General features: G+C 32.4%; 2 protein-coding genes and 1 long non-coding RNA gene across 4 annotated transcripts; all 3 read left to right on the top strand.

Annotated features, from left to right (window-relative positions):
• Positions 1–768: 768 nt before the first annotated feature.
• Positions 769–9,629, top strand: Abcd (ATP binding cassette subfamily D). The gene is made up of 9 exons (XM_083093553.1): positions 769–1,738; positions 4,402–4,640; positions 4,951–5,328; positions 5,816–5,910; positions 6,049–6,235; positions 7,430–7,527; positions 7,936–8,159; positions 8,607–9,063; positions 9,390–9,629. Exons 1-9 carry the CDS (start codon positions 1,158–1,160, stop codon positions 9,435–9,437), a joined length of 2,307 nt encoding a protein of 768 aa, XP_082949679.1. The 5' UTR covers positions 769–1,157; the 3' UTR covers positions 9,438–9,629.
• A 580-nt stretch (positions 9,630–10,209) lies between these two features.
• LOC145968615 (uncharacterized) lies at positions 10,210–14,957 on the top strand. 2 transcript variants are annotated; one of them, XR_014437797.1, is made up of 3 exons: positions 10,210–10,392; positions 10,829–11,122; positions 14,687–14,957. It is a non-coding gene; the product is annotated as an uncharacterized LOC145968615 (long non-coding RNA). The 2 variants fall into 2 exon arrangements; XR_014437798.1 differs by lacking the exon at positions 14,687–14,957 and adding an exon at positions 11,322–11,495.
• A 3,726-nt stretch (positions 14,958–18,683) lies between these two features.
• LOC145968614 (uncharacterized) lies at positions 18,684–27,812 on the top strand. The gene is made up of 6 exons (XM_083094226.1): positions 18,684–18,797; positions 19,428–19,764; positions 20,024–20,311; positions 20,699–21,064; positions 21,451–21,618; positions 24,126–27,812. Exons 1-6 carry the CDS (start codon positions 18,734–18,736, stop codon positions 24,289–24,291), a joined length of 1,389 nt encoding a protein of 462 aa, XP_082950352.1. The 5' UTR covers positions 18,684–18,733; the 3' UTR covers positions 24,292–27,812.
• The last annotated feature ends 71 nt before the right edge of the window (positions 27,813–27,883 follow it).

The raw sequence follows: 27,883 nt of genomic DNA, 5'->3' as shown, positions 1-27,883 counted from the left end.
TAGTAATATCAAATATATAATTAAAAAATTAAGCAACTAACTTTTCTAAAAAAACAGATTTGTATGTGTCAGAATAAAAATAGCGCATATTTTATTCAATCTAAATGATATACAGTATAAAAATAGATAAGTAAAAAAATTTATTGAGAATGTGTATTCGAAAAACAGAGTGAATTTGAAGACATGAATATATACGTCAGCTTTTTGTCAAATTTCAATGAAATTGTATACTGAGTTATTGCTATTTTCTCAATACTGTTCGCATACATCAGGAAGTATGTATTCTACTTGTCACATATTTTATATAAATAAAACTGAGAATTTGGAACATAAATATACATAAATTATTATATAATATATTATAAATATTATTAAAAAAGTTTCAATCTTTATGGAATGTTTTTAAACGAGACGTACGAGCAAAACTATTGCAAAAAATATAAGAATTTAAATAACAATGAGATTAGTTTTTGCAATCGTCTCATTGAAAAAGTTTTTAAAATTTTCAAAAGGACTGTCAAAATTTAAAAGATTTTGCAATAATTCTCTCTCTGCCTTGAAAGAGAGATCACAGTCATGTAATAATCTAGATTATTCGCATAATCATACCGCGTCATCAAATTCGAACAAACGGTTGCGTCTCGTCGCGAATAAATAGAGTTTAATTTGCTTACTGGAGTGCAAAAAATGAGGGAATCGACGCGAGATGGAGGGGGCCGCTCGCGCAAAGAACGTATCGCGGTTGCTGGCTGCGAGAGTTGTGCGTAAGCCACCGAGCTCCGAACTCCGAGCGTCAAGCGTCAAGCGTCAAGCGAAGTCAATCGTCAGACGCGTCAGTCGAGTCGGACTCGGAGTCGGATCAGTCGCCAGCTGGTGGCCGGCCCGAGCGGTCGTTTTGTGCGCGCGTGCTCTCTCGCGAAACCTAACCCACGTACCTATGTTGAATCGAGCGAGGCGCCTCTCGATCGCGTTCGCGCTTCCAAAGTGAGCGCGTGCGGCTCGCGGCAGAGCAGAGCCGTAGATGCTTCCTCGTCCTCGTCATCGTCATCGTCATCGTCATCGTGATTCTTTCGGTAGCGCGAAATGCGCGCTATTGAGATTCGTTGAGACTGGTCCGACGCAACTTGGACGAAGGCGAGGCAGGAAGATAACGCAGAATGTCGTCGGTATTCTCGAAGCTGATCGACGACGCGTCCGCGCGCTACGGCGTGCAGCAGAAGACGCTGACCCGCGGCGTCGCCGGCACCGCCGCGGCGCTCTACCTTCTCAAGCTCACCTATCCGCACATCCTCACCTGTTTCAAATCGTCCATCCGGAAGCGAGGTCGCGATCAGCGTCACGCCAAGTGCAACGAGAACGGTTCGGGTACCGTTCTCCAAGCCAGCGACAGTCTTCCCGACAGTCCTGCCGGAAATGGAAACGGAGGGAAGCAGAGATCATCGGTCGGATTGGATCGCAATTTTCTTCGACAGCTGATCATGCTGCTGAGGATCATGGTGCCGGGCTGGCGAAGCCGAGAAATGGGTCTACTGGCGTGCGCGACGCTGACGCTGTTGGCTAGGACCTTCCTGTCGGTCTACGTGGCCGAGCTCGAAGGTCAGATCGTCAAGAGGATAGTGTTGCGCGACGTGCGCGGCTTCGGCCTGATGCTCGGACGATGGTTCGCCATCGCTCTGCCCGCTACTTTCGTCAATTCCGCCATCAGATACCTCGAAGGCCGATTGGCGCTTAGCTTTAGGTACGCTCCTGCCTTTCTACGTTTTCTTCCTCGATACATGTGAGAGGAGGGAGAATAGCGCGTCTATATTCTACATCCGCCCCTTTCAGAATAGCGCGAGTCGTTTTGCGAGATGTGCTTTTCTCGCATTCCACCGTTTTTTCACGCGTGATGAGCGAACGTGATGAATACTTTTTTTTTTACTTTATCCTTATCTTTTTCACTGTTTCTCGATTGTATTTTATTCCTAATATAAAAAAGTTAATTCAATATTACTATATCTTTTAAAGCATGTTTAAAAAGAGAAAGAGGAAACAGGAAGAAGCAAAATATGTAGATAATGCGGATGGATTTATTTACATTTTGTATTTTCCGCGATTAGATAAAATGAAATAGATTTATATGTTTGGAAAGAACGAAATTAATAAATGTAAGCGAAGGAATAAGATGATGCGGAATATTTCATCCAACTTGATCGACTAAAATCAATATTACTAAGAATGCAAAAGAAAAACGTTTTGGAAACAAATTTTTCGATTCGATAAAATATTTTAATATCTGTCCTGTATGGTTTAATCTGTATCTGTATCGATTCTCTTTAGAGACAGTATCATTTATTTTGTCACGTTCTAAGATTGGAGTCTCGTACGTGAGGAGCGATGAATGATCTTTCGGCCGTCTTCTTTTTTTTATATCTTTAAAGTTAAAATCACTATCTATTTACTTTAGCTCTAGCTTATTTTACACGCTATCTTGTAGAACTTCCTGCATTTAAAGTGAAATGGATATAAAACGTCAGATACTTGAGAGATTGTGGGAAAGAGAAAAGGCAAACAAACAAAATGCACAAAAAGTAGAATGAAGAATGTGAAAAGAATTCTTCGATAATACGAAGAAAAGGATCAAAAAAGCATTCAGAGTTAGCTATATATTTATTCGATATCAATTATGATTGCAAATGCCAAACATTTCGATCCACTTGAAATTTTTCTTCAATGGTATACTCGTACATATACACTCGCGCATTTTATTATTTATGCAATTGAATCAATTTTATGTGCGCATTATGGGATATATTATATCTATATCATACATAAATGACTATTTATATCTGCGCTCAGGCTTTAATCGGTCCTTCTTTTCCCGATACAATCGAAAATAACTGTTGATATCAATTTGCTCGGGGTTTGCGAATTCTCAAATCCGCCACTGATGATACAACGGTATAGTGGCGTAAGGCGTATCTTCTCATTATATACAGTTATAGGAATGTTATATTGATGTAATATATCCCATAAAATTGCATAGAATTGATCCAATTACATAAATAATAAAATGTAATAAAAGTATTCACGAAAATAATTTATTTAGTTTATAAAACTCAAATTTTTTTATATAAGAGAATTGAATGTATTTATATCTACTTTACTTTTTATTTTCCTCTTACTTTGCTTATTGTTGAGCAGTACGAATAGTTTTTCATTCATCTGGTCCGTTTCCGCGATACAGTTTAATATTCTAAATTTCTTATTGAGATTATATCAGAAAGGACCTCGCACATTTTATATGAAAAAAGTGGCTTCGGTCAAATTGGCCGAAATTGAAATATTGTAGTTTAGGTAGTGCTGATCAAATGTTTCCTGAGGCAAAAAGTCAAAAATCAAAAGTATAAAAAATACGATAATTTGAAGTGGGTAGTATTGAAGTTTAAAAAAATGCACAGCGCAAGCTATTAAAATAAAGCTTTTCCGCTCGTGCCATTACTTTGAATACAAGATGACTTACAAGATGACAAGATTACTTAGATGGTAACTTATGCATTATAACACGTGTAATGAATTATAGTTTTATATAAATAATTTGCATATTATATTACTTTAGTAGAATAAATACAAGATGATTACTTAGATGGTAACTTATGCATTATAACACGTATAATGAATTACAGTTTTATATAGATAATTTGCATATTATATTACTTTAATAGAATAAATATAACTTTTTTAAGAAAAAAAAGAAAAGACCCTGACATTTTTATTATAATCATCATATTTACTTTTTTTAGACCCGGATAAAACTCGTTTCCTTTCAACAACTTATAATATATCACAGTTGAAAATGTAGGAGATATAAAGTTTTAAGTTTTTGATGACATTGTAATATAAAACATGATTGTAATATTATAAGAGTATTACACATTATTGTGTTAATTGTTAGATTAGATATGTCCGAGATCACACAAAATCTTGGCACAATTTCGTTTTTTGCTGCGTCAGAAAACCCAGTAAATTCTACTGAAGTAATATAACATGCAAATTATTTAAAAATAACTTGACATTTATTTATATATGTGATTATTCGTACTGCTCAACAGGAAGCAAAATAAAACGTAAAGTAAATGCAAATACATTCAATTCTCTCATATAAAAAAAATTTTGAGTTTTATAAGCTAAATACCATGAAAAAACGACAATTGAATAACAAAAGATAACAATTTGACAGTTTATGATACATTATTTTTGTTTATATATACATATGTAATAATAATTTTTTCTCTTTAGACATTTTTCCATTTCATTTATAGCAATAGAGGCTCTTCCAAGTTGGAGGCTGAAAGAGAAAAAATTAAATATCGAAAAATCCTGGAAATAAAATATAATTTTTGAATTGTTTGAAAATTGCAGGGAACGTCTGGTAAAACATGCTTACAAGATGTACCTGAGTCAGCAGACTTACTTTAGAGTATCAGCTTTAGATACTAGACTTGGCGATGCCGAGCAAAGACTGACGGATGACTTGTCCGAACTAGCCAGTTCCGTAGCTCACCTGTACTCTAGTTTAACCAAGCCACTGTTAGACTGTGCATTAGTCGGTATTGCGCTTATCTCGTTCTCGCATAAAATGGGCGCGAAAACGATACCAGGTGAGATTTTTATTGTTATTATTGTTAATTATTGTTCATAAATAGTTAATAAATAATTATAAATCTATCTCGGAGGGATAGAATTCCCGCGAGACTATTCTCAAATCCTTTGCTTTAATGGGACGTGCATAGAATGAAAATAAGTCATATAATCACATAGTCACGTAAATATATAATAGAAGAGCAGCGTGAAAAAGCAATTCCAATTTAATTGAAACTTACAATAATAGAATAAAGAGATTCTATTGTATTGCTATTATTATTATTATTATATTGTAAATATTATTATTGCATTTTTTATTATCTATAGGACCATTAGTAGCGGTAGCAGTTATTGGTTTAACTGGGCAAGTTTTGCGTTTCGCTTCACCAAAGTTTGGTCAACTAGTTGCTGAAGAAGCAGCGCGACGTGGCAAATTAAGAGAAGCTCACGCTCGTATCAGTGTTCATGCAGAAGAGATTGCATTTTACGGAGGACACGATACAGAACACCGTTACCTGAATTCTGCTTACAAGTCTTTGGTGTCGCATTTACAGCGCATTCTCGCTGTCAAACTATGGTATGTGATGTTGGAGCAATTCCTCATGAAATACGTATGGTCCGGCACCGGACTCTTCGTTATTGCTGCACCGTTACTCTACAATACGGTCACGTCATCAACAAGCAAGATTAACAGGGATGGCGATGGTGCGTACACGATAACGCAATGTCTGAGTATAATATCTCGTGTAAAAAATAATATTATGTCACTTATAAATTAGATTGATAATTTTTTTCATATCTATATATATTTTATATAATAGAGTCTCGTTAATTTTGAGAAGATAAGAACGACAAATTTTTGGGAAACAAAAATTGAATATAATTTTTCATAGTGCCAGCTACTCAATCATTGAGCACTTGCGCAAAGGCAGTTACAGGCATGAAACTCGTCTGTGCGTGCTGTCACGTAATCTATTATAATGATATAGAGGGGACATGACATTAGTATTTGTAGAAATAAATGTATGAGGAGGACTACAAAAAAATTAAGGAGATTCTATTGTACTATATCTATATGTATTAAGAAGATTATTCTGTTCTATATCTGTCTCAGAAACAATAAGAGATTTTTTTATATATTTCTTATTATAAATAAAAATAACGATAACACGTGTTTACGTTTATTAATCAGCTGGCGTAAGTGAGCGAACGAGATATTTGACCACTTCGAAAAATCTCTTGAGTTCTGGAGCGGATGCTGTCGAACGACTGATGTCGTCTTATAAAGTATGTATCTTAATACTTATTGATTTCTTTAAAGCTATTTTGTGTGCGTTATAAAGAATAACAGTTTAAACGTCAAGATTAAATATATTTTAAAGATATGTCCAATAGAATATATTAATCTGATTCTTATTGAAACAGGAATTAGTCGCATTGGCGGGATATGCAGCACGCGTCAGCGAAATGTTAGACGTGTTTAAAGACGCTGCACTTTGCAAATATAAGAGAAACGTTGTCAGTAGCCCGTCGAGATCCCTTTTAAATGGCAACACTCAACAACTTGTAGACAAAATAATCCAATTCGATAATGGCACTCCAATAATTAAAGGTAAATCAAATAATTCAAATAGATATATCATGCTGCAACAAAATTTGATTTAATTAAATATTTTTAATTTTATTAAAAGTTAAAAGTGATTATATAATTAATTATAATAAATCTCGGTGCCGTTTTCCCCACTCCAAGTGCATGCTAGCGACCCAGAGCCGCGAAAAGCAGTACCGTCTATGCCGGTCTAGTGATGATAGCAAAGAGGCACCGTCGCGTAGAAAAAAAAAAATATATATATATATATATATATTAATATAGAAATATATGTTTATTTAATATATAAAAGAATAATATACATAATATATAAAATATAAAATAGTATAATAATTTATTATATTTTATATATTATGTATAATATTAAATATATAAACACATATTCTATCATTAGACCGGCATAGACGATACTGCTTTTCGCGGCGCTCAGCCGCTAGCACTTGGAACAAGGAAAATAGCACCGATCCTGGCGAAAATAATTATCGGAGCGTAAGTCGAATGTAAGGAAAGAGTAACAGAAGTGTAAACGAAGCTTCTAGGAGGCGTAAATTGAAACAACGAAACGTAAATGAAGCGTTAACGCTTCGTTTACACTTCTGTTACTCTTTCCTTACATTCGACTTACACTCCGATATTTATTTTCGCCAGGGGAGATCCGAACTTTAATAATAACTAATTATATAATATAAATATTACTAATTAGACTAATTATATATAATTATATATAATTAGTAATAGTAATTAGTACTAGTAAGTATTTATATTATATAATTAGTTATTATTAAAGTTCGGATCTCGGTGCTATTTTCCTTATATAATAAGTTCGCTATTTAATCTAATCAATATCTATTTTACACAATTTCAGGCCCGACTCTGAGTAATCTTCAAAAGATTTTAATCATTTATTGTTTATTAAAAAAATAATTAACACAAAAATTTTGTTTGAGTATTTAGTAACTAAAAAAATAAAAATTGATAAATGTAAGATCTTTATAATATGGTTCCACATGAGTTTGCATTTATTTAATTTTAATAATTTAAGTGCAATTTTATTATTACTATTATGTGTAATTTAATTTATTTAATTTCTATTATTATTTTAGTTTCTATTATTTATATTTTTAATTTATATTGTTTAATTTATAGACAATTATATATTTTTGTTATTTACAAGTATATTTATTATACGTTTATTAGGAATTGTTCGCGAAAGCATGGACGGCAGTATAAGCCTAATCAATGTTCCAATAGTCACGCCTAATTGTGAAGTTATCGTGCCTAGCTTAACAGTTCATGTAAGTAGTTTCAATATTTATATACGTCAATTTCATACTTATATACACACATTGACAAATGTCAATGTGCGTAACATGTCTAATAATATTTAATATGCTATTTAATATAATATTTTATCTGTCAATGATTACACAGTCATTGCGAAACTTATTGTGTTCTAGTATTTAAAATCTCAAGAAAGATATATAATACATATAATTTATATATATTAATAAGTACATACATCTAATTTATTGTATACATTTGCTTTCTCCCTTTTTTTATATATCATAAATTTTTAAATAATATGTGATAGTATAATATAATATTATTATGACTATTATTATTTGTATTTATATCTATGTTTTTGTTATGTTTATTTTATTTTTTGTTTTACTTATTAATTTATTTATTATTACGATTCATAGATAAAGCCAGGTGACCATATTCTGATTACTGGACCCAATGGCTGTGGCAAAAGTTCTCTCTTCCGCATTATCTCCGGTCTCTGGCCCGTCTATGATGGAACTCTTATCAGACCAAATGAAAGGAACTCTGAACACAGCAGACCTGCCCTATTTTATATCCCGCAAAAACCCTACATGACTGTTGGTTGTCTTCGAGATCAGATTATTTATCCGGCGCACTCTAGGTTCTCATACATAATTTTTATAATTAAATTAATAATTAAAATTGTGACAGTACAGAAAGTCTTTAATTATTATATTGAAGTACGAATGAATACACGAGTAGTAGTAATGATTTAATTGACATGATGATGAATTTAATTGCGAAGTTAATTTAATATAAATGGTCGCAAAAATTAGTTCAATAGAATAATTTAGCAGAATTATTATATCTCATATAGTCATCAACGTAAATTATATTAATTATTATATTTATGTTAAAGTAAATGAAATTATATATAATTAGTCAAATTATAATTAAATATTATTTAGAATGCATTTTATGATATCTATTTTACAGTATGTATGTATATTTTTTTTTGCCCCATTTATATGTCACTTTTATATGTTTTTATAAGTACATTTTAATTTTTGATTAGAATACGAATCGGAGAATTGTGCATTTGTTACAGTTCGGGAAATTGTTCGGATGAAGAGCTGCTACGGTTGTTAGATGACGTGGATTTGCGCAGTATCGTCGAAAGAGAACCGGAAGGTTTTGATGCTCTTGGCGATTGGGACTCTACTCTATCAGGTGGCGAGAAACAGCGGCTTGCGATGACTCGACTCTTATATCACGCTCCACAATATGCTTTATTAGACGAATGTACGAGCGCCGTTAGCCTCGAAGCCGAAGGAATTATGTACGAAACTGTAAAGAAGAAGGGAATTACTTTGTTGACCATTACTCATCGAGTGGCATCGCTCGCTAAATATCACAAATTGTTGCTGAGATTTGATGGAGAAGGTGGATGGACCTTTGGACCATTGGATATAAATGCTGCATTATCGATATCGCCAAATAAGGAAGTAAATGAAAAAGAAACGGAACGAGAAGAAGCAAAGACCAGCCACTATCAAATGCTGCATGTAAAATATCTTGCGTACTTTATATATATAAAGAATTATTTTTTTACAGCCTCTTAAATATACATTTTTTTAAAGATATTGTGTAGTCACAACTTACATAATCTCTATTTTTTCAAGTTGAAATTCTTTCTAAATCAAAACTTTTAATACAGAGGATTTATCAAAATTTCATGTAAGAAAATATACTATATATTATTGTTACATGTAACTTATATATCATGTAAAACTACATGTTATACAATTACTGTTAAATGTAAATAGTAAATACATGTAGTTTCTATCTATAATTTTTTTACAATTTCTAACATTCTGTTAATTTTTTTCAGGAGTTGCGTGATATACATCCTGAAAATACCTACGTGGGAATTAGTTGAAAACTACAATCTATATCTATGGAATTTTGTATTATAAACAAAATAAGAGATATGTATATGGATATAGAATATGAAACGAAACGTGTATTTTTTCACGTGCGAAATGTATCTATATATATTATATATGGTAAACTTTATATATGGACTATTGATATGAATATAAAAAGAAATAACAGATAAATTATTATAGTGTGATATATGTATGTATATATATATATATATATATATATATATATATATATATATACATATATCACACTATAATAATTTATCTGTTATTTCTTTTTATATATATATATAAATGTATATATATTATTAAGGTTGCACGCTGCGAAAACTATTTTTCCTACTTTTAGAATAATCGCGAATGCAATATCGTATATTTTTAAATAACTTAGAAAATGTATATCATAAAATCGCAAAAGAAAAATTCAATATACGATTATTTTTAGAGATTGTTTTCTGACGTACAATCATATTTTTTAGGTGATATGGTATAAATATAAAATTTAGACAGTACATATATTGTGATACACAAAACGCGAGCGGCTATTTTTCGAAAAGAATGTTGAATGTACTACAATATATTTTCTATTATCAAACTTATTGATCTTATTGCCGATTTTAATAGGATTTAAGAAAGCAATTATTTATTAAGAAAAAAATTTATTAATGTATAAACAATAAAATTTTGTAAACTTCTTTCCTTGTTCCACATGTTTTCAATGTTCTTTTATTTTCCTAGTTGCCTGTACTAATTTTAATAAATAGATTGAAATAAATTTTTAAAATATAAATTAGGCGCACGCGCCGTTATTTACGTATGATCTCATATCCCTCTGTGTTTATTTCTACAATATAATGATATATCTTCAAAAATTAAAATTTTTCGTGTTATATATTTAATGAAAAAATGTTTAAATCAAAAGAATCATGAAATCATTGACTCATCGAGGTTAATATTCTTGCAGTATAATGATAATTATAATTTAATATAATTGTGTGATTTATACAAAAAACTTTTAATATGATAATATAAATAAGAAAAAGAGAGAGATAACATACGACACAGAATTATATGCGATATAATTATGAAATTAAGAATGATGCAAGTATTGCATAAAATAAAATTCCTATTAAATACGCGATTGACTAAAAGATTAATCTTGCCTTTCGTCAATATATTCAAAGAGAAGTGAAAATTCAAAGAGTTAAAGAAAGGAAGAGTAGTTGTGCTAAAACTCTTTCTTTATTTCGGATGAAGCTTTTTGAGAGAGAGCTTTTGTCAGCGGTGCAATTGCAGCTGCACAATCTCGACAAAGGATCGCGTATTAATTTACACGCTCGTTCGGATAAAAATTCAATTACATATGTGTTTCTTTGTTTTGAAGATGGTCACAGGGTGAGAAGACGACGGCGAGGGCGATGACGAGGGATGGCAGCAAAGCGGTAGGGGTGGGAAGACCCGCAATTCCCGATGAGCTTACCTACGGGAAACCTCGCAAACGCCAAACGTCGATATGCGCCCGTTCTCGCGAAGTGGCAGCCATCTTGGGGGGTTTGTTGTATATTCCTCTCCTCTCTTATGAACTATGTATAATACTCCAAAGCATTTTCGGCAATCGATACCGTATAGAATCATGATGATGCCTGATAGATTATTCAATGAATAAATGAACCTAAAGGTATTTCTTAAGCAAAAGCTTATATTTTGAATCGTCTCAACTCAATATTGAAAAAGAAATTGTAGAGAATATGTTATGTGACAGATATTGCTAAAATTTTTCTATGACTTTATAATCCTTCAATTATATTAATTTATTATGGCGATCTTTTTTAATCAAAATGCACGATGATTGATTTATTCTTGTCATGTTTTAAAAGTATAAATCTCTCCGATGGCGATTTGAAAAAATAAAGAAACATGTAGATGCAACATTTAGTGATCACTTTTGGAGTTAGTTTGATAATGTCTGATAATATATAGATTTTACTATGATTCAAAGACGTACAAGTGGACAAAGAAATTAAATAAACTTTTAATAACTTATCAATTATTAATATGTAGTACTATATGTATATAAATATGAAATAAAATATGTATGTATATAAAATTATTTCTATTACTTCAAAACAACAACATGTATATATTACACATGTTTAATTTCTAAGACATTAGACTTTTTGCTTTTAGCAGAGAGAGCATTGTATACATTTTACTTAATAAGAGACTAATCTCTTAAAATAAGCTTTTATATAAACCAAAAATTTTGCGGAAACACCCCGTATCCTTGCAGCTTGCATAAATCAGCATTATTGCTGCGGCTATTCACAATTGAGTGATTAAACCGCATCGGGAGATGACAGTAAAGGCGGTAATCGTTCATGATTAAAGATCCAATCTGACAAGATAGTAGGCTATCTTGTCGGCAAAACGATTGCGGATTATCCCCGCGCGGTTGCAATAAACGGTTTTCATCACGGTTACTTAATTAAGTCTGTGGAATACGTAACGGAAACACCCACTCTCTTTCCATCGCGAGATATCGCGTCCGATATTCTCTGACAAGGAGAAACATTATACTTCTGTGCGTGTGTCACAGCTTGTATATATTTTTTTTGGAGCACCACGTGTGGGTGGATCGATTAAATATATTTCATGGAATAAAATATATAACATAAATTTCCTTATTCGCGCATTTTTTTCCTCGTGTAATATTTTATCCTTTTCAATACTATATAGCTATAAATAACTTTAAAACATCCAATATATGAGGAATTATATTCAATTTATATCGAGAAACCTTTAAACACGAGAGAGAAAATTGAGAATTTACAAATGAGAGTTTATTTTCTTGTGCTCTCCTTCTGTTATATACATAATCCTCTTGACAATTTTTTTATTAAGATATTATTAAGATAATATTAATATTTTTTATATTATTAATTTTTATTAAGATATTATTAATATTTTTTATTAAGATATTATTAATAATATTATTACAATTTGTATTTAAATTTTCTAATGTTTCTTTAAAGAGAAAACAGAAAGAGGGATTTATCAAGATTTTATTAATAGCGTGTGAATTTTCGCATAGTTCGCAAGTTCCCGGTTTAAATTCTCAATCATTCAAGATCTTCCTATCGCTCTTCGAATCTCAATGAGATAGAATTGTGGCTTTATTAGGTGCTTGGGTTATCATCTTTGTGTACGAGCGTGTACAAACCGGCGTACGACCGGCTGGCACGCGCTGCGTGTAATTCAATCGGCTATTCGAACGAACCGTCCATGATAGGATCAGGGGAGCTGGACGTATCCTAATCCCGGGGAAACGGTTACGGCGTATATATTGTAATGTATAATCATCTTGACGACGATTCCCGCCTTATTTTCTTAGCCGGCTCCTCGCAGGCAGATGCGCCGCTCGGTTGTAGGCGTCCTCTCCTTCGTTAATCCTTCCCCAAATTAAGAAACTCGAGATGCGCGTTATTTTTGGCGCGTATAATCATTGACGTGGCAAATAGTATATTGGCTGATATCCTTGCGACTTAATTTCTATTTATTTTTCTCCTCTTTTCTTTTTTTTAATAATCATGTTTTAATAAATCTCATAATAAAAATTATAAATTATATCTGTTTGCGCGCAAAAAACATGGAGGATTTTAGATCTTTAAACTTTCTTCGCATATTGACATGTGCATATGTATGTGTATGTGTGTGTATTCACTATGCACGTGGTCATCGCGAAAAGATATGCAGAAGCATGAGTGAAAGAGCGGTTGAATTCACGCGGGTGTTTACATGATTTGTAATGGTACTTAATCGCCTCTCTTTGATTTCGGTCGCAAGAGCAAACACAGGTGCGTTAAAACGGCCCTACGTCGTACCTGCCGTTGATTTTATCCACTGTACCAATATTCTACGGATTCGCGACTCAAATAGGGGGTGAGAAAGAGCGAAAAGGACGACTGAATAGTCGCTCGCGAAGGGAACCCGTAAACTCTGGTTTCAATGAAGTATTTCAATGAAATTTTTCTGTATACATGTATATAGAGTTCAGTAAATAAAATTAGCAATTATCTAGTCGAGATCATAGTAAAAATAACAATCTCAGGGAACTTTTATTATTTTCATTAATGCTTTATAATTTTCTAACAAATTTAAATTTTTTTCCTTTTATTTTACATTAAAGATTTTAATTCCATGATTTAATCCTTTATAATTCATTATTTAGTTTCATTTATCCATAATCTTAATTCTAATTTTAAGTTAATTTTTTTCCATTTAATTTAATTTCAATTTTAATATATATATTTACCTCTTTCTAATTTATAATTTAATGTATAATTTAGTCTTTCGTAGAGAGTAAAAGGTGAATAAAATACTTATAAGTAAATATTTATATATAAAAAATTTCTTTCTTATCTTTACAAGTTTAATTTTCTATCATTTTTTAAAATAGATTTTATTTAATCTCTTGTTTACTTTAATGCTTATTTAACTCGAAACATAACATAATACATCCGCTATTAATTAAACTTATTAAAATCGTTACAATTGTTCAAAATAGCATATCCTACAGAAAAAAAGGACAACTTTTAATGAAACCCTGTGTAAATACCTATATAGCCTAATCGGTTGGAAGTCAATATATATATATATATATATATATATATATATATATATATATATATATATATATATATATATATATATACTCACCTTCTATATGCAACGTGTCTTCTTGGATTCATCTATGCATAATTCGCTCTCCTTTTTTCTCTTTTTTTTCTATCATTTTTATAATTAAATATATATGTAGAATGATGCATAATTATTAATATAACATAAATCATATTAAGATTCGTCAAAACCAAAAATAAAATTCAAAATAAATATAATTTCAAATTATTTTCTGTTTCTCTTTTATCAACTTTATATCTATTCATACTTTAAAAAAATCAAAGTTTTTAACTTTCTCTATTGCATGTGTTTTTTTATTGTACGTACATTGTTTTAATAAAAACAAATTTTGTTAAAATTTTTGAATAAATTAAGAAGTGTGCTTTTTTGTTATTTAAACTTAATAAAAATACAAATATTAAAAGAATCTCCATTTCTCGCAATTGTTAGTTACTTAAAATTATTACTTTTGAACAAAATCAAGACTTTGAGGGAATAATCAATTTTATGTAAATTAAAAAATTAAACAGATGGGACATCCTGTATATTCAATGACAAATTTTAGAAAGGCGAATCAAAAAACGGTCCCATCTTGCTGACGTACAACAACGGTGGTGGTAGTGATGCATCGTGCTCGTGCGGTTGACTTCCTCTTCCTGTGTCCACATATCGGAACTACGCAGTCAGGTGTCCGGTCTGTACTCGCCATTCGGTATTCGCGATTACGATGGATACCTGATAGTCGGATGAGTTCATTCGTGATGGTCAATATGATGAAGAACACAAGTCGATAGTAAATTTCATATATATGTCTATAAATAAAAAACACATTCCATTAAAATATATTTTTTGATACAATATTATTATATTATTAGTAATCATATTTTAGATTATTATATTTTATGTGTCTTTTTCTTCTTATATAATATATATTATATAATAAAATGCGCATGCATGTATAAAATATTTTATATATACACACACGCGAATATATACCCAAAATTTATATAATAAATGCAAAACAAAATAAAGCTAAATAAATAGGAATTTTCAAAATTATTTATTAAAATTTATATTTCTTTTATAGATATAAAATAAAAAAACTTGGATGTAAATTATATGTGAATTAATTTCTAATATTTTTTAAGTTTCACAAGTTATATCGCACACGTCTTTAAATCTTACATCGAGGTAAGATCGAGTCGTCGCCGAAGTAATCAATTTTTCAGGAAACTGACACAAAATCTTCGCGCATTGAGAGGAACGCGTATTTTCGCACACGGTTCACCGTTGACTGATCAATATCCACGAAAAGGAAGGCATTACAAGCCGATGATTTCGAGAAGGGTATCGGAGAGCAGGACCACCATGATCGGGGCGCACGGTAATGGTATCTCGAGAAAATATAATACCTCCCTTCTCCAGACAGCTAGGATATATCACCGGTACAACCGTAGCGCGAGAAAGATCGCCGATCATCGATGATCGCCGAATGAACGATTAGTATCCTGTGTCATCGTACAACGCGTGTTATTCGACATTCCCAGTGGCGGCGAGACTAAATTGAACACGATGAAAAGTATTCTTTATCAAAGTCTGAAGATGAGTACGAAGCTGATTTAAAAATTTTCCCTTCTACACGTATACAATACTTTTTCTATTTCTGAAGAATGAAAATCAGAAATGTGATTGTTTAAAGAGAGAGAGAAAGCAATTTCTCTAGAGCGATGAAAAATATTCAACACTGCCCTGCCATTGCACTGCCCTCGCACGTCACTTTTACTCAAGTATAGGGATACGTAAGATCCGATGATGAGATACATGGTATATATCAGTTGGTGGAAGAAGAAATGGCGAAGAAGAGAAAGGGAGACGAAAACAGAGACAGGGGAGGGAAAAAAGGGATAGAGAGCAGTAGAGTGGGGTCGCGGATGGTACGTACGTAGTTAGCGAGCCGCTTTAAGGGGTGAGAGAGTGGGTGGTGAATAGGTGGTAGATCGCTAGTTAGCCAAGAGACATTGACATGCCATCCCGCCAGCATGGCAGTTAGTGTCTCCAGGAGTCGCACGCCGTCGCGACGAAGTTTAATTGTTCAAAATTGAGCCGTTTAAAATTTTTAAGTGATTCAAAGTGAAAAATTGTCTATAGTGCGCGCCTTATCAACTTGATCAAATAACTCGTTGGAAATAATTTGATTGCAGTGATAATTAATTAGAAAAGACAAGAACAAGTGAGGTTAGACATAAATTCTAATTAAGAATGCAAAAAGTAACAGGAATTATTGCAATGTGAATAAGTGATTCAATATCAAATTGAAGTTGTAATTGGAATGCGAGAAAAATTTATAAAAATTGTAAAATACATGAATATTAATCTATAAAGATTTAACAACAAATAAAATTGCATAATATTGCATATAACACAAAATATTTATATTATATATTAAAAACAAATTGATTTAGTTTAAACTATAAATATTATAGATTGTAATTTAGATTTCAGTTTTCTTAAGAATGTTGCAAGAATACACAACATATTATAAAGAATAGCACAAATATTTAAAATATTGTAAAAAAGAAATTTTTTTTTACCCAAAATATATTGAAAAAATCAGAAGAAAATTAGAAATAATAAAATAACATACATAATATGAAATTTAAATTTATGCATAAACATATCTATATAATAAAGCAAAAAGTAAGAATATTGCAAGATATATATAAATTGAAAATTTTAGAAAGAGAAATAATTAGAATACATATGTAGAAATTTTTAAATTTGGAAAAATTTTATTTAAAATATTGTGGACTGGAAATTTTGATTCATTTTGGATTATGAAATAGACATTTACCATTTTATTATTATTATGTATATTATTGCAACAGTTGAAGTGTGTGGTATAATTTAGTTTTGATTTTGAAGAACCTATATCGCGCGATAATAGCGAGAGTGATATTGAATAAAAATAACGATTGAAACGAAATGCGAGATGGCGATCGGCTATAAGAATAAAAATTCCGAAGAATGCTGGCTGATGTAAAAGATCATATGGGAAGATGGAGGCATCGCGGTGTTGTGAATGGGAATATCCGACGACAGGTTTTCTGCAGAAGCCTCTAGCGGGGATTGGCAGGTCTTCCAAGCCATAAAGGTACGTCTATACGCGCGTAGCGAGCCGTATGCACGTGCATTTTCCTTCTTCATTCGGTCATTCATAAAAAGTCATTCATCGACTCATCTGGTTGATTTTCGCAGGCGCGAAATTTTTCCCGGTCCTCAGATAGTGCCATGCTTATCGCATGAGATTATAGTATGTATAAAATTATAGTATATGAATCGCTTAATATTAGGAGGATGTTGCAATTTAATGCAAAACAAAATTTTCAGAAAGTTTGGGCTTTATATTATTTAACAATGGAAAGCTCGTGGAAATCAAAGTAAATCAATATATCAAATATTGTAACTAAATATATATTTTTTTTATTTCACAATCAGTCTCCTAAAAGAAAATAAAAAGTTTGTTATATTTTTAATTTTCGGAAAATTAAGGGGGAAGAAAACATTTATATTAAGAAATAATTTTTTGCGTAAGAAGTTAAAATATGTATATATATTAATGATTATTACGTATTAATAATTATTATATCCAATATATATAATTTAATCCTCAACTTGTCGCAGAATTTAAAAATTGTATTTACCTCCAACACAGAATCTCTTTGCGACCATTGAATCTCTTTGCAATCCGTTTAACGAAGTCATATAATTAAAGGATTACTTTCCATTACAAAAATACATACATTGAAACAATCGCAAAGTTACAGATTCTATCTCTTAAATTTATTTCTTCAAAAGATACATGATATCAGACTTTTTGAATCTGTGTGATCTCCTCTCCTTCTCTCTCTCTCTTTCATTATATCTCCTCTATTTCACAAATTAATACATTTAGAAAAAAATTGCAATATTTTTTAATTAGTCATATCATTAGCAGCAGATGTACATCATCGTTTATAGAATAATTTATGTAATCTTTCGTCTTTTTTAATAATATTCCTGTAAACTGTCAAAGATTGTAATAATCAAAGAAGTTTAATCTTGAATTCGCTTCGGCGTATTCTCGAATTTTTCCATTTACATTTCGATTTGACAGAAAAAGAGCTTTAATTTTGTAATGACGAAACCAATATTTATACGTAGGAGTAAAATGAAAATATATATTTTGAAATCAATTTTATTTTTCGAAAGAAAACTAATCTTTATGGAAAATGCGTAATTTCAAGCGAATTCCGCGAAATTCTTTCATAATTCTCCGCAATTTGCTCGATAAAGGTGGCACGCGTATAACGAAACAATCAAAATATTCCTTAACCACCCACCACTCACTTTTACATCTACCTTGTGCGATAAAAAAAGGAAACAGCATCGATGGCGAACTGCGGTTCGCGGTGAAGCTGCGCGTCGTTACCAGGACGACCGGAGAGGGTTGGACCGGCAGCAGCGCGTCTCCATAGGGAGAGGAGGTCGAGGGTTGCGAGGAAGAGGAAGGGTGGACAGGCGGGCACAGGGGTGTACATCCGGGGGATAGGCTGCTGTCGGGAATTTCGCAGAGATGGAGTTTCTGCAGAATCATCACGCGGTCAACACCTCCGAGCCGCCGTACACCCTCGGTACAGGTGAGATCTGGGGTTTTCGACATTCCACGACGACGTTGACGAGGACGATGTAAGGAAGACGGAACGATAGTTTTGCACAGTGCGAAATCGAGCCGGATTTAATCGCGACACATATTTCGTAAAGTTATTCATAAAATTGCACAAGTATTTTACACGTTAAAAAGTAATTAATTATCCGTAAAAATGTATGTGTTAATTTTGTGATATTTGTATTTGCAATTGTTTTAAAAAATTACGATAAATTTCCAAAAACGTAGAGGAAAAATTAGAATTCATACGTAGAGGAATAATTTAAATTCAAAGTCGAATTCAAATTATTATTACATGTTCTTCAGGGCAAACTAATAATAGTCACACTTCAAATTCACAAAAAGCGATGTTTATCGTTTAATAATTGAAAGATATCACTGACATGTATCGGGACAAGTGCTAATGTCAGGATTATTCCAATCAATCGATTTTGATAATCTCTCTTTTACTCGATGGAATCTGAAACATGCCTGATGTTAGAAGCTTTTATAAAATTGAGTTCAACTACGTTAAAGTCATTGCTTTAACGTTTTGATTGTCTTCAACTGTATAGGTAATAATCATCGCTCCGGTGAAATTCATTGTCTCCTGAATCTTTAGGTTCCGTCGGCAGCATCGAGGCGACCATCTCATCCGGTCTCTGTTCTGGGTCGCTGGGCGTTCTCGCGGGCGACGACGCTCTATCAACTGATAATCAAAACGAGGAGGCAGCCGTCCTCGGCGCCGCTCTGCAGGGTACGCTGCGTTTACAGGATCTGCAGAATTCGCCGGATGACATCGGCACCGACCAAGGCCAGCACCTTTCGACTTCCGGCCAAGTCGTAAGCGAATTCGGCGGCAGCTTTTGGGTCGACGATATGGCGGGTTTTCCTTTACCCCCGTTAGATCTGGATCCACTGCCTCCCGGACTGTTTAGCCCATGTTCGGGAACGTACAAGTAAGCAAATGTTTTCTTTTCTCTTTGTTCTTTTTCGTCTCTTTCTCCTCTTTTTTTGCAATATTACTTAAAGTCTTGCGATTCTTGATATGATGTTTGAAGAGGCTTTTTGGTTTGCATTGCAACTTTTAAAGAAACATGTCTTAAACGCGAAATTGATTCATAATTTTTTTCTTCCTCTCTTTTTTAGAATCCTGCTTTTGTTAATCTACAAATTAGTTGATTCGATAGAACCCGTAAAAGTCAAAGTTTCTTCCAGCTGGGGCTGCTCGCGCGGCGAATGCGTGCCAAGGACCGGCAGCGGCGCGAACGGCGAGGGCGTTGCCGATGTCCTTTTATCCCTGAAACATGCAGTGGTGCATCCCGGAAGTCCGACAGCCGGCTATTATCCTACCGGTGCCGGTTCCACCACGGCTCATCACTATTCGCAAGACTACGTGCAGAATCTAGGCCCGTCGGTCCCAGGTCCGGGCCATTACGGTTCTGCGTCCGCCATGTCCGTCAACGTCTCGATGAATATGACGATGAACATGAACATGCATTCCGGGTAAGAATTCTTTGTTTCTCTTTTCTCTTTTACATAAATGTTACATTAAAAAATCAATTAAAATAAAGTCATTCGTTTATTATATAAATTTGCTTATATATCTCTTGATAAATATTATAATATTATCTACTGATTCTATCTTTTAATTATTATCTATTACTTTTATTATACATATACTTTCTATTTTTTTCTTCAAACTAATTAATATTGTTTTCAAAATTAATCGTTCGAACTTTAAACCTCATTATTTTTATAAAAATGTTTATCTCCTCGAATAATAATTGTCTCGTCTCCTGCACTCTCCCTGGAGAGTGTATAGCTATTTAATCTTACCCCTGCCTTCCTACGTGTATGTATCTTTATCCTTGTGTGCGTATATGTTTCTAGATACGAGCAGAGCTATTCGTCGGCGTGGGGTGTGGAACCCCTTTTAAGTCCCGCCCCTCAGTACGGCAATCCGGTGGAGGCGGCGGCGCAAACGACCGTGAGGGTGAATCAGGGTGCACCGGCCAATAGCGGCTTGATCGGCCATCCCCATTCTCACCCCCAGCCGCATCACGGTGGTGGCCGGCTACAGCTCGGGGGTGAACACGCGATATGCATGGGTACGACGGGTCCAGCGACTGGCGCGGGCGGCGTTACCCCCGAGGATAATGGTAGACCCAATCTATGCAGGATATGCGGCAAATCATATGCCAGACCTAGCACTCTCAAAACTCATCTGCGCACTCATTCTGGGGAAAAGCCGTTCAGGTCGGTACCTTTGAACGGAAATCGTCAATGAGAAATTGCAAAATTTGTCGAAAAGAAATTTATTTATCAAATTTATTTATCCTACAAAATTTTTTATTTTAATATATTTATCTTGAAGGGAAATTACAAGGCGAAAATACGCTAATATAGCGCTAAAAAAAATTATCTACATTTTCTTCCTATATCTTTTATAATTTATTAACTTGATTAATCCAAAGATTCTTATAGTTTTAAGAAAAATTATTATAATTTTAAGAAAAAATAATAAAAGTATTTCTCAAGAGAGAGAAAGAGGGAAAAAGAAAATTATTTTTCATTCTATTTTGCTTATGTTATAGAGAAAAAAATTTATTATTTTTAATTAATATGAAACTTAATATTTCAAGATGTCACGCGTGCTCAAAAGCATTCAGCCAGGCGGCGAATCTGACTGCGCACGCGAGGACACACTCTGGGGAAAAGCCATTCCGATGTCCGGTGTGTGACAGAAGATTTTCTCAAAGTAGTTCGGTGACTACGCATATGAGAACGCATTCGGGCGAACGACCCTATAGGTGCGTATTCGAAATTAAGCTTTTTTTTTAATTGATCAAACGACAAATCTCCCCCAAAAGATTAATTTTCGGACCTTCTCCAGCGATTTGAAAGAAATAGTTTATTAATTAAACTATTTAATTTTAAACAAAGATCAAAATGAATTAAATATAAATATAAAACTAATAAAATAGATAATTAAATCTACATGTGACTGATCCAAACAATAATCAATGGTATAAGAAAGGCTTGTTTAGGACCAAGAAAATTGCAGGTGGTATTGCGTGCTTTACAAATCTATAATTTTAAAGAACAATTTCTAAACATACAAACGTTTCGGTCCCTTTCGGACCCTCTTCAATGTGACAATGCTGAATATTTAATAGAATATATAAAAGAAATTAACTAAATAACTCAAGAATTAAATCAAGATATAAAAGCAAAACATACGGGAAATAACACTGTACAAGTCTAATAATAAAATTGCAAAGTAAACATCGATATCGCGATCGAGTCGGTAAAGGTACAGATAAAGATTTTAAATTTTAACTGGATAATACGCAAATAATAACGCAGAACTTTTGTGACGCAAGCGCTGTCCATTCATTTTAAATTTCGTACGATATTGAACATTATATTTCTCAGCCTCAGACAAAGGTCTGTTTTTTTTCACAATCTTGTTTGTTCTTCGCAAAACAGTTGACCACCAAATCCACACTCAACCATCTCATCAAACTCCATCCCGCATGACGTTTTGCCAAAAAACGCATGTTAAAATGAAGGAGGGTGATTTCTGAAATGGTTTACATACAGCAACAGGCGAGGGGTTTAAATAGGCAGAAAGACACGGAGCTTCTCAGCAAAGTTTACTGCCCCATTTTACTACCCATGCATTTAAACCCCTCTCCTGTTGCTGTATATGAATCATTTCAGAAATCACCCTCCTCCATTTTAACATGCGTTTTTTGGCAAAACGTCATGCGGGATGGAGTTTGATGAGATGGTTGAGCGTGGATTTGGTGGTCAACTGTTTTGCCAAGAACAAACAAGATTGTGAAAAAAAAAAACAGACCTTTGTCTGAGGGTGAGAAATATAATGTTTAACATAATACGAAATTTAAAATAAATGGACAGCGCTTGCGTCACAAAAGTTCTGCGTTATTATTTGCGTATTATCCAGTTAAAATTTAAAATCTTTGTTTATACCTTCACCGACTCGATCGCGATATCGATGCTTACTTTGCAATTTTATTATTTGACTTGTACAGTGTTATTTCCCGTTTGTTTTGCTTTTATATCTTGATTTAATTCTTGAGTTATTTAGTTAATTTCTTTTATATATTCTATTAAATAAGCGTTGAGAAAAGCTCTCTTTAAATTAACAATAATTAGAAAAAATACAATCTGAACATAGATCACAAATTAATAGGAATGTAACTAATTATTCCGTGATCATTAACCATAGACTTCTTTTTGATCATGAATTTTGCTGGAACGATGTTGAAATTTTGCAGGAGGTTCCATACTACAGCAAAAGATTGATTTCAGAAATGCTTCATATAAAAAGACAAAAGAATGGTTTGAATTTGCAGACAGACACAGATAACCTACCGGCCTTATATCAGGACATAATAAATAAGCTTCCGAAAATTTAAAAGTCATGCAATTGTATATAAACAATATGTCTCGAGAGTTCCACACATTAACCGTCTGACTTCAGAAAGACACTGTTGCTTTCATCCGTTTTAATATTTTTACCGAATGTTCTCTCTCTGTAAGTGTGATAAGATCAACGTCAAAGTGTTTTAGTTAAGTGCATTTACATAATCTCTTTTATACACTTGTATCGTGCCACTTTTTAGGATATGATTGGTATCATTATCAGGTCGGAAATTGGTAATAAGTATTCCGCAGAAGACTTTTGGCTCAACCATCATGGAGCCTTTTACGGTGAACGCGAGTCCACCAACGATGCGTCTCGGGTCTACTTGTACAGGATCCACCGACGATTGGTTGCGTAGCATTGAATTGTCTGTCCGATTTTAAGATATTTTAAGATATTAAGGTATTTAAATTTGTACCGTTTGTTAATGCGCTGAAGAAGGCTCAAACGAGAGCCAGAAACGTTCGCCTTTTCATGTACTTATTTCTATTACCGTGTTTTTAGTTTTTTGTATAACTTAAATGAATTATATTTTCTGATTATTTACTTTAAGTTAAATTTAATTCTCTTGCTCTCTATTGCCTATTGTATTTTTTCTAATTATTCTATTAAATATTCAGCACTGTCATAATGAAGAGGGTCCGAAAGGGACTGAAACGTTTGTATGTTTAGAAATTGTTCTTAAAAATTATAGATTTGTAAAACACGCAATATTACCTGCGATTTTCTTGGTTCTAAACAGGCCTTCCTTATAATACTTAATTTTATTTTTAAACGCTGACTAATATGACAAGATAGATTTAATTTAATTAAATTTATTTTATTAATTCTCTTTTAAAGATACATACTTACTTCTTTTTCCAGGTGTCGATTCTGCAAGAAAGCGTTTTCCGACAGCTCGACGCTTACCAAGCACTTGCGTATTCACTCCGGCGAGAAACCGTATCAGTGTAAGCTATGTCTGCTTAGATTTAGTCAGAGCGGTAATCTCAATAGGCATATGAGAGTCCACGGCGGTTCCCTGACGTGACACAGTCCTTGCGCATCAACACAGTCCACGCTGATGATGATCGATGACAGCGGTGCCGCGCGCCAGTTTCCTAAATGCTGTCGTATACCTGTGATTCGATTAGGAACAAACTCGCCGGAAAAATAAAAGATGGAAATAAAGCGAGTGTGTGTATCGGTATATATATAATTTATCATATTAGAATAATTAATTTTTATCAGTAACTAATTGAACAAGTTTCAATATCTCTGTGTACTTCATTAATTTAACTGTAGGCATGCGAAAAAGTTCGAGACAAAAAATCGTGAATAAACATACAGTAAATTAACTGTTGGCAGTCTGTCAGCAAAATGATAACAGAAATTAATTGTATCAACCGCAGCAAACTTGTGTTTTATTGACACATCTCGCAAACGCGACGACAAAAATCGACATAATCTATCGAAGACGGATTTATTTTGCTGAATCTTTGCCGCCAGTTTGCATAATATTTGTATTACATATCTGTGCTCGATCTCGGTACATTTTGCTGGCAAACTTTTCTATATTTTTGGTACTAGCCATCTCCGCTAATAGCATTATATACAGCAAATCCTGCATAAAATCTATCCTCTTTCTGCCAAGAAAATTTCTAACATCTTGCACAATTTGTGTCAGATAGACTTTGCTAGTCGGCATACGTATCTTTTCTGCATTTATGTCCATCAAACTCGGCGAATTAAAAATTCACAGTCATAATAAAAAATGTATTTTATACATTATTACGAAATTATACATATATAATGAAAATTACAACGCAAATCATACACTAAATTATATACTGAACATTATGTTTGTGTAATTATGTTCAGAAAATGATATACTTTCCAAATCTCATTGAAATAAAAAATCGCGACGATCAATATATCATACAATCTACTCTGATAACTCTGATAACTACATCGAAAGATTTAAACATTATAAATAATGTTTACTCTCTTAACGTACAATATCTAATATTTTTTAACATAATCAATTTTTTTAGATATTTGTTTTACAATCTACAATGTTTTTCAACATATTACTTATCAAAAATGGATAAAAATTTTAATTTTTTTTTAAACAATATTATTTCCTTCTAGTTATTTCATAAATACTATGAATATAAAATCCAAGTTTTTAGCAGGGATATCACATGGTGATCAAAAGTCAGTTGGGCAAAAGCTCGCTCGCTCGCTCTCTCTCTCTCTCTCTCTCTTAAAATTAATAAAAAATTATTTGACACGCTTCTGGTTGTCAACTATAATAATAGGCTTGTATACTCCGTCTTACATGTATATTGGTCAGGATGGGTATAAAATAGGGTAATAGACTCGAGTGTGCAGCGTATTTAACACAGCACACAACAAGCAAAACTCCGTCGATATTATTGTACAAATATTGTATTTATTATAATTATTATTAATTATAATAATAATGTTGCTCGTTTTATCTCTCGACACCACCTTTTCTCAATTATTTATTCTATCGTCATCGAATGTGTCAAGTGGCTCTTTTTATATTTTTTATGTTGTAGTTCGCTTCTCTTTTTTTTGTTTGTATATATAATCGTAATGAACAAAGACGTAGTTTTGGTGCCGTCGATTTTTACTCGTCGAGAAACGAAAAAACGAAAAATGAAGTGGAAATAAAAAGAAGAAACAAATATTACAGAATATCGATTGATCTATCTATACAAGTATATTCGCATGAAAAGAACTCATTTAAAAACTAATTATTAGTTAGAAGCAACATATCTTTCTCTTTCTCTCGCTCATTTGTAATTCCACAAAGGTCATTTTCTTCATCTTTCTCTCTTACAGAAAGAATTCTCAATAATCCTCTTTTGCGCTTCAATTCACAATTATCTCTCCGCAATTAAAACTATATATAAATGAGAACAATTCTCTCCGTAGTTTTTTTCTCAAGTAAATTATTTTCAATCTCTATTTCTCTCTCTTTCTCTCTCTCGCTCGCTCTCTCTCTCTCTCTCTCTCTTGCTTTCTCTCACATTCGCACCTTTTATATATATATATATATATATATATATATATTTATATTTATATATATAATGACGTATTTATATTTTTGAAAAAAAATTATGTATAATGTTTTTCTACGTTTTGTCGATACGACTGCATCATGACGAGCTGATTCTTTTTTTTTCTTCTTTTAAGAAGCAATAAGTAATATTGTAATCTCAAAGACCACCTTGTCATGCAGTAGACGTATCTCATGTTGTTATATGTACGTAGCATATTTTATTTAAAAATGTGTACATTTCTGTCACGCACTCTATATGTGTGTATGTATAAGTGTATTGTGATGCTTTCTATTTCTCCTCTCTCTCTCTCTTTCTCTCTGATTCTCATCTCTTGCTACGTCATTTCATGTTACTTTTCTTTCTGATTTTTATAATCTCGGATTTCTTTCTCAAGTCCAAATTGGAATGATTTTTCTTGCATTTCTTCGCTAGGAAAAACAAAGAGTCTATTTGCAAATTACATCTCAGACACACACTTTCAAGAATACTAACTTCAGTCTATTTTCTTTCCTTCTTTTCACGTCAAATAATTTTTAACTCACTAAAGGCCATAATATATCATAAAGAATTTAATAAAAAGAAGAAATTGCAATATTACAAAACATAATAATTAGAAAAAGAAAAAAATGTGATAAGTTTTAAAAGATTATAATATAAAGAGATCGTAAGAATTTTTTATACATAATTAGAAGAGTTATATAAATTATAAGAGGTTTTTCATATAGTATTAGAATTAAATATACACATAAGCACACATAAAATCCTTTTACAATCTTCGAACTACAGAAAAATTGTTCGAAAAATTTATAAATGTTTTTATTATGTCAAAAATTTCAATTATATAATTACACTATAATTTTTCACTATAATATTGAAATCTTATTGAAAAATATTCGGAAAGTTAGTAATTTAATATTTGTCAATAATACAGTCTGATGTAAAAAAAAAAAAAATTCGAGAAATTTTTAATGAAGATTTTATTATTAAAATCACACACTCTCTTAATATTCAAGGAAAATTTTTAATTTAACTTTTTCATTTTTTCATTTAATTATAAATTATATATTAAATTATATTAATTACAAAATAAAATTTTTATTATAATTCACAGATAGTCCATTAGTGAGTTAAATTAGGAAGGATACATCTCCCGACATATATACAGGGTGTCCCATTTTAATGTCCCACCCCAAATAACTTTCTTATTTTTAATTTTAGAAAAAGATGTTTCTCAGACAAAAGTTGTATGGTTTCAAGGGGGACATAAGGTGGTGTCATTAGTTTGACCTTGAATAGTTACTTGAAGGTCACGTGAAGGCCACTTTCAATTTTTTAAATGGAATCGCCTACTTTTTATTACATATTCTTGCAGCTCATCTCGAGAGCTTTCCAAAACACTATAATTAAGTTTTCATTAAGTACTTTCCAAGTTATGAGGCTTGAAATCATTTCTTAATTTTACATAAACCGTAAAATATCTTGTAAAATATTCTTTTTTCGATTATCTTACCATAATACTTTTATGTACAAAATAATGAAAGAAATCAATTG

Source organism: Camponotus vicinus, unplaced genomic scaffold (assembly GCF_025532165.1).
Source record: "Camponotus vicinus isolate PSW18456_S1 unplaced genomic scaffold, iyCamVici1.0 SCAF_3, whole genome shotgun sequence".
In the NCBI taxonomy this organism is placed as follows: Eukaryota; Metazoa; Arthropoda; class Insecta; order Hymenoptera; family Formicidae; genus Camponotus; species Camponotus vicinus.
The sequence above is the reverse complement of the archived record's forward strand: the minus strand, read 5'-3'. Positions and strand labels throughout refer to the sequence as shown.

What these genes read in the sequence shown, in the direction of transcription:
- LOC145968614 (XM_083094226.1), top strand. Translation starts at nt 18,734, where the DNA reads ATGGAGTTTCTGCAGAATCATCACGCGGTCAACACCTCCGAGCCGCCG. An exon ending in GCCGTACACCCTCGGTACAG is followed by an intron (nt 18,798 to 19,427) that starts GTGAGATCTGGG and finishes CTGAATCTTTAG; the next exon opens with GTTCCGTCGGCAGCATCGAG. An exon ending in AACATGAACATGCATTCCGG is followed by an intron (nt 20,312 to 20,698) that starts GTAAGAATTCTT and finishes ATATGTTTCTAG; the next exon opens with ATACGAGCAGAGCTATTCGT.
- Abcd (XM_083093553.1), top strand. Translation starts at nt 1,158, where the DNA reads ATGTCGTCGGTATTCTCGAAGCTGATCGACGACGCGTCCGCGCGCTAC. An exon ending in TGGCACTCCAATAATTAAAG is followed by an intron (nt 6,236 to 7,429) that starts GTAAATCAAATA and finishes TACGTTTATTAG; the next exon opens with GAATTGTTCGCGAAAGCATG. An exon ending in ATTTATCCGGCGCACTCTAG is followed by an intron (nt 8,160 to 8,606) that starts GTTCTCATACAT and finishes CATTTGTTACAG; the next exon opens with TTCGGGAAATTGTTCGGATG.